General features: G+C 55.5%; 1 protein-coding gene across 2 annotated transcripts in view; it reads left to right on the plus strand.

The window, feature by feature from the left end:
* Positions 1-6,662, plus strand: part of XG (Xg glycoprotein (Xg blood group)) — a 33,682-nt gene extending 27,020 nt beyond the window's left edge. Inside the window, exons 10-13 of one of the 2 annotated variants that reach the window (XM_042926575.1) lie at positions 215-256; positions 2,264-2,299; positions 3,413-3,529; positions 4,888-6,662. In XM_042926575.1, the coding sequence (XP_042782509.1) occupies positions 215-256; positions 2,264-2,299; positions 3,413-3,529; positions 4,888-4,904 (212 nt within the window). In that variant the 3' untranslated portion in view covers positions 4,905-6,662. Of the gene's footprint in view, positions 1-214; positions 257-2,263; positions 2,300-3,412; positions 3,530-4,887 lie in introns of those variants that run through there. The other variant, XM_042926576.1, reaches the window with a different exon arrangement.
* Positions 6,663-6,869: the final 207 nt, after the last annotated feature.

Raw genomic sequence — 6,869 nt, forward strand, 5'->3', positions numbered from 1 at the left:
CGTGAGCCGAAGGCTGTGCAGTGTGGCCTCAGCTTCCAGTCCCCTGTGGTCAGAGGCCACGCCGTGGGGACGGTGCACCTTTTGGTTGCACGGGGAGGGCGGCCTCGCCATCTCCCCAGCCTCACGCGGCATCTTGGGTCGGGTGTGCTGCTGTTCTCGGTGCCGCCCCAGAAACTTCCGGGGTTCCAGTTCACGTGCTCTTTCTGTCCCGCAGGAGGAGGGCGTTCTAGACCCAACTCTTACGGAAATAATTATGGTAAAGGGATTGTTTTGTTCGCGCCGTGCGAGGACGGGCTGTCCTCGGGGAGAACTAACACCGACTGCACGCTGGCAGGGGGCGGGTCGCATTGTGTCCTGTGTGGACACCAGGTCACCAGCTGGGTCTAACTCGTGTGCTTTTCTCGTCAGCGAAGTTGTTTCCCTTTCTTGGAAGGAAGTGAGCCCTGCTTACAGTTCGTAATGTGTCTGTGTGTGTACGTGCATGTGCGTCTGCGGTAGTGTGCAGTGTGCGTGTGCAAGTGTTTCTTGCACATGTGTGGCCGTGTGCGCGTGTGTGTGGAGGTGTGTGTGCATGTGTCTGGTGTTCGTGTGGGCTTGTGCATGTGTGGTGTGCGTGTGTACGTGTGGGTGGGTATGTGCCCATGTGTGGAGGTGTGCGTGCACACGCGTGTAGATGGGCGTGTACATGTGTGGAGGCATGTGTATGTGTGGTGCGCGTGTACGTGTGTGGAGGTGTGAGTGCACATGTGTGTAGATGGGCGTGTACATGTGTGGAGGCTTGTGTGTGCACATGTGGGTGTGGGTGTGCACGTATGTGGAGGTCTGCGTGTGCCCGTGTGTGATGTGTGTGCACGTGTATAGGCATGTGTGTGGGTGTGTACATGCATGTAGGTGTGCGTGTGTGTACATGTACATGTGTAGAGGTGTGCGTTGCACTGTGTGTAGATGGGCGCGTACATGTGTGGGGGCATGCACGTGTGTGTGTGTACATGTGTGGAGGTGTGCGTATGTACATGTGGGTGTGCGTGTGCCCGTGTGGAGGTATGTGCACATGTGTAGGCATCTGTGTGGGTGTGTACATGTATGTAGTCGTGCACATGTGTGTGTACATGTGTGGAGGTGTGCGTGTGCACATGTGTGGTGGGCGTGTACACGTGTGTAAGCCTGTGTGTGCATTTACATGTGTGGAGGTGTGCGTGTGCACGTGTGTGGTGGGCGTGTACACGTGTGTAGGCCTGTGTGTGGGCGTGTACATGTGCCGAGGCATGCACGCATGTGTGTGTACATGTGTGGAGGTGTGCGTGTGTATGTGTGTGGTGTGCGTGTGCACGTGTATGGAGGTGTGTGTGTGGGCGTGTACATATGCGGAAGCGTGCACGTGTGTGCGTGTGTATGTGTGGAGGTGTGCGTGTGCACATGTGTGGTGGGCGTGTACACGTGTGTAAGCCTGTGTGTGCATTTACATGTGTGGAGGTGTGCGTGTGCACGTGTGTGGTGGGCGTGTACACGTGTGTAGGCCTGTGTGTGGGCGTGTACATGTGCCGAGGCATGCACGCATGTGTGTGTACATGTGTGGAGGTGTGCGTGTGTATGTGTGTGGTGTGCGTGTGCACGTGTATGGAGGTGTGTGTGTGGGCGTGTACATATGCGGAAGCGTGCACGTGTGTGCGTGTGTATGTGTGGAGGTGTGCGTGTGCACGTGTGTGGAGGTGTGTGCACATGTGGAGGTGTGTGTGTGGGTATGTACCTATGTGGAGGAGTTCACGTGTGTATACATGTGTGGATGTGTGCACGTGCACGTGTGTAGGCATGTGTGTGGGTGTGTACATGTGTGTAGGCGTCCACGTGTGTGTCCATGTGTGGAGGTGGGCGTGTGCACGTGTGTAGGCCTGTGTGTGGGAGTGTACACGTGCGGAGGCATGCACGTGTGTGTGCTTGTGCGTGCGTACATCGGTTCGTGTGTGCACATGCATGAATGTGAGTGGAAGCTCACATCTGTTGCATATGTGTGCATGGGCACGTACCCCGACCCCTGACACGGAACCTGCACCCCCGTGTGTCTCCACCGCGGCCTGCCCCCCCTCACCATGTGTGGCGTGCACACCTGCTCCCCCTGTGGCTGTCCCTGCCTCCCTGGGAGCGGGAGGCTCCCCGCGATGGGGGCCTGTCGTGCGCTGCGCTTGGACCCGCGAGCCCAGCGCCCGGGGCTGGACGCGCCTCGGAACACACTCATGACCGTGTGCCCTTCCCCTTCCCCTTCCAGGCGGAGACGGATACTCCACGTACGGCAACCAGCAAGGTAACGGGTCGGGGCCACGCCCCGCGTCTTTAATAAAAACACGCTCTCACGGGGCGCGCGAGGCCCCCGTGGTCCCCGCCTCTGGTCTTTGACGGAGCACCTGCCGTCTTCACATTGGGAAGGAAGGTCCTGAACAGCCCTGTGTGCCTTCGGGGGGCGGTCAGCGCCCCGGGGGTTCAGGGAAGGAGAAAGGAGGGCGCGCGCCAGGCTGCAGGATGCCTGGTGGCCGCGAGGGCACGGTGGGGATCGTGGGCCTGTGTCGGTGCCACCGAGGGCTGTCCTTTGCTGAACGCACAGCTCGGGAGGCCGAGAAGGAGAACAGGAAGGAGGGCACGGGCGCTGTGCCCTCGTGAAGCCCCCAGAGCGCACGGCCGGCCGCAGGGCAGGGGTGCGGTCCAGGGGACCGACGAACATCCGGCCCAGACACACGGCTGCACGGAATGTATGGGGTCCCGCGGCAAGAGGGGGGGACGATGGCAGGCGGGGGTGGGGTCCGGGCACGCGAGGCTTCCCTCTGGTGACGATATCCAAGCCAAAGTACCATGGGGGCCAAGGATCCCTGCCTATGACCCGCCAGGGGGTCGACCCGGCCTGACACAAGATGCAGGGGGTCGGTGTCCACACAGGCAACGACTTCTCTTTCCAAGTGTTGACTTTTGTCACGCGAGGTCCTGCATGGGAGAAACCAAAGCTGTGCGGTAACCTTCCCTTGAAGGCGTCAGCCTGTGGGGTGTGAATGAGTCCAGACCTGTGGCTGTCAGGACATGTTTTGGTTAAAGAAAAAAAAAAAAAATTTTCTTTGGCCTGAGTAAACATTCTACTTCGAAAACGGTACAAACCCGTCAAATTCAACAGGCAGACGAAAAACCAATCAAATGCCTCTCACAGGCACTGTTCTATCTTGAACGTCCTGCACGGGGAAGGCGTGCTTACTGATCTCCACGCGGGGTAGGCGCAGAACCCTTTCCTCTAGCTCCTCGTTCGGATTTGCTGTGTCTATGTATTTTTTTTCTCTGGAGTTGAGGGCAGGACGTGAGAATGTTGAGGCATTTAACACGAACGGCTTTCTCGCGGGGTGTTTTCTCAGAACCTCTCGGTCTCTCCACCCGGCAGGTAACACGATAGCGAAAATCGTGTCCCCCATCGTGTCCGTGTTGGTGGTCATGCTGGTGGGTGCTGCCACGGGGTGGTTCCAACGAAACAGGAGGAGAAATTGTTTCACGACAAGAGGCAAGTGTCTCGAGCTGGAAAGCTCCTTCCGGAGCCTGTCACTCAGCAGGGCTGTTTCTGGTGACGGCCAGCCTAGCACCCTGGCATGAGGATACGGTTTTCACTGGGGGGTTTTGCGAGGGACACATGGGGACTTGGGAGAAGCCAGCACACGTGGTTTTCTGGTCCCACTTTGGGTACAGGCTCCTGGGTTTGGAGAATCACGCGCCCGGCTGGTGGCGGTCCTTGGGGAGCAGAGGTGGTCAGTGAATGGCCCTGAGGGCATCTCTGCGGGGAGGGTCCTGGGACAGACACGGGGGCCTCTGTTGTGGAAACAGCAGCTCCGAGTTTAAGCGACAGTGTCTTGAGTTTGGGTCCCGAGAGCCCCCTGCGTCTGACGGGGTCTGGGATTTGCAGGGAGTGTCTGCCCTCCCCTCCTTCCTGTCCCTAAGGTCGCTGTGAAAACCAGCCTTCCAGAAGGGATGTCAAAACCCCAAAGCCTGCCCGGGGCCTCCCCCTGCTGGCGGATGCGGGCTATTGACCAAACGCAGGCTGGGACCAGCCAGCCTGCGTCTCCGCTGTCCCCGGGTCCCCCCAGAAAGTCCGGCGGGAGTGGCGGTGGGAGAGGGGGACCGAGTCCATGAACAACGTGTGGGCGTTGGAGAAGCAGGACTGTAAAACCGAACTGGGTTTTATTTTATTTTATTTTCATTTTTTTTAATGTTTATTTATTTTTGAGAGAGAGAAAGAGAGACAGAGACAGAGTGTAAGCGGCCGAGGGGCAGAGAGAGAGGGAGACACAGAATCCCAAGCAGGCTCCAGGCTCCGAGCCATCAGCACAGAGCCCGACGCGGGGCTGGAACCCACGAACCGTGAGATCGTGACCTGAGCCCAAGTCGGACGCGTAACCTTCTGTTCACACTAGGGACCTCAGACAAGCAAGGGTGCACACGATGTGGTGAACTGGCCCCTTCTAGGGGGGTTGTGGTGCAGTGCACAACCTCGTGGACTGTATGTGTGCCACAGCCCCACAGTTGGCCTAGCACAGCTTGTGGGGACACGGTTATCGGGTCGGGCTGCCACTTACAGGGTGACAGACACCCGTGCCTTTACAGTGGGTTGTTTGAGCACAATTCACATTTATTTTGTAAACTGGAAGGAATGAAAGCACCCGCATCAGAGACTTTGAAGGTTAAGAAAACCACATCCCTAAAAAAATATTAGCTGCGACCAAAAAGATAGAGTGGCTTGTTCGTTGAGGGTGTTCAAAGCCCTCAAGAGCGGAAAGCATAAAAAGGGTGGTAATGCTTGAAAATCAAGCCACAGAGGAGTTTTCTTGTCCTTGGCGGTGACACTGTGTTCCCCGTCTTCCCTCACAGAACCAGAGCATGTGTGACGGCTTCAGGATCCCGTGGTTGCTTTGAGAGAAGCTCAGTGTAGACGAGGTCCCCGTGTATCGCTCCCGTGACAGCTCCTTCCATTGCAGACGTCATCGCCACCCTAAAGCATCTCTGTCTGGAGGGGACCGACCGCCTGACAAAGAATTTCTGATCCGCCGGACAGGGGAGGGGGGTGTTTATAAAGATAAGTTAGCCAAGCCTTGGGTCCTAAGAAGACGGTCTGATCTGCACGTTCGATGACTCCTTTGGCCAGATTGCGAGGCTGTGGTGGGTTCCCCAGAACTACCTCACGGTGCAGGATGCACACATTGTCCCAAAGTACAACGGGGGTGCAAAGGCATAAGGGGTCTCGGGCTGTGGGGTGCTGTCTCCTTCTGGGGGTTTCGGGGGACCCTCCGAGGGTTTCCAGCGGGCTCTGGGGAGAAACCTGACCCATGGGAAGTCTTCCTCAAGGAGCCAGCACCCCCCCTTCCAGCTGGAACAGCAGGATTCCCGCTGCTCAGTGCTGGCCGTGACCATGTAACCCTTATTTGCACACAGTAAGGCTGGCATTTCCACTTGCTGGTGCATACACTCCCCGATGTACAAGACATCGTGGGCAATCTGTGCAGACTTTTTCTCTTTTTTTCCTGCGAAATCTTATGATTTCGGTATTTTGGGAAGGGAGAAAAATTGGGGCCGGCAGTCATGATTTGTGCCTGTTGAGTCTTCCCGTATTATTTTTCATGTGATAGTCTGTAGGCAACTGTGTTGAAGGCGATGGCATCCTTTTCCTTGGTTTCTACTTTTTTCCGCCCCTTTTTACTGGAGTAGAAAATTCTAAGTCCTCAGGCATCTAAAAAGCATACTAGGTAATTGCTTCTATTTTAGTGACATTTTAGGGGAAGCTGGGAAAAAGGAAGGATTTGGGCTCATTGAGAGTTTCATCCAACTAACGTAAATGCTTATAGGACTTTCGGAGTTTGCCCTAAATATCAGCACTGAACATAAAGACAGTTACTGCAATCCGGAACTCATCAGGAGGGCCCAGGAAAGTCCTAAATTGTTGTATGCACCATGCTCATGGTTATGGACTGGGAGTTAGGTCTCCAGGGAGGACTTGAATGCAGAAAGACCTAGAAATAATTCCCCAAATAGAAAAGGGAATTTACAGCTAATGCTCTTGATGTGATGTGATTCATATGTGATGGGAGCACTTTCAAGATGGCCGTGGTTCCCGTCTGGTTGCTATCGGGATGGGAATGTCCACGTTTCTCCAGTGTCCCCATCGAGGGACAAAGCCTCGTGGCCCCAACACTCTTTCTGTACTCTTTTCTGCGGGTTTCAGTAGGAGTTTATTTTGAGTCTTGATAAAAAGTATGCGTGTGTGTGGACAGACAGACACATGCACACCGTCACAGACACTCCTGGACGGAATGGAAGCATTCGTGACGACAGAACGTCCATCGGTTTCCTGTAACTGCCATAAGTACATTTTTATCGTGTAAAAGAAATGTAAAAAAAAAAAAATAAAGTAAATGTAAAAGGAGAAAAGAATCAACCCCAGGTTGATGGCTGTCTTCTTTGTTTCCCACCGACGTTGATGAAACAGCACTGGAAAATAAAAATCGTAAGGCAAGTAAATCCCGTCCTGGGCCTGGTGATGTGTCCATTGGGTGTGTGTTCTGTCTGAGATGGTCTCCGCTCCATCCCGGGGGACCTGGCAGGTATCTGAGGACTGGGTGGCCTTCCTTCACCCCTCCCCCCAGAAATGTTGAGGTTGGCACCATTTGGAATAAGACGGATTATGGGGCGCCTGGGTGGCTCAGTCGGTTAAGCATCCAACTTCCGCTCAGGACGTGATCTCCCCGTCGGTGGGTTGGGCTCTGTGCTGACAGCTCGCGGAGCCTGAAGCCTGCTTCACATTCTGTGTCTCCCCTCTCTCCACCCCCTCCCCTGCTCACGCTCTGTGTCTCTCTGTC

Source organism: Panthera leo, chromosome Y (assembly GCF_018350215.1).
Source record: "Panthera leo isolate Ple1 chromosome Y, P.leo_Ple1_pat1.1, whole genome shotgun sequence".
Classification (NCBI taxonomy): domain Eukaryota; kingdom Metazoa; phylum Chordata; class Mammalia; order Carnivora; family Felidae; genus Panthera; species Panthera leo.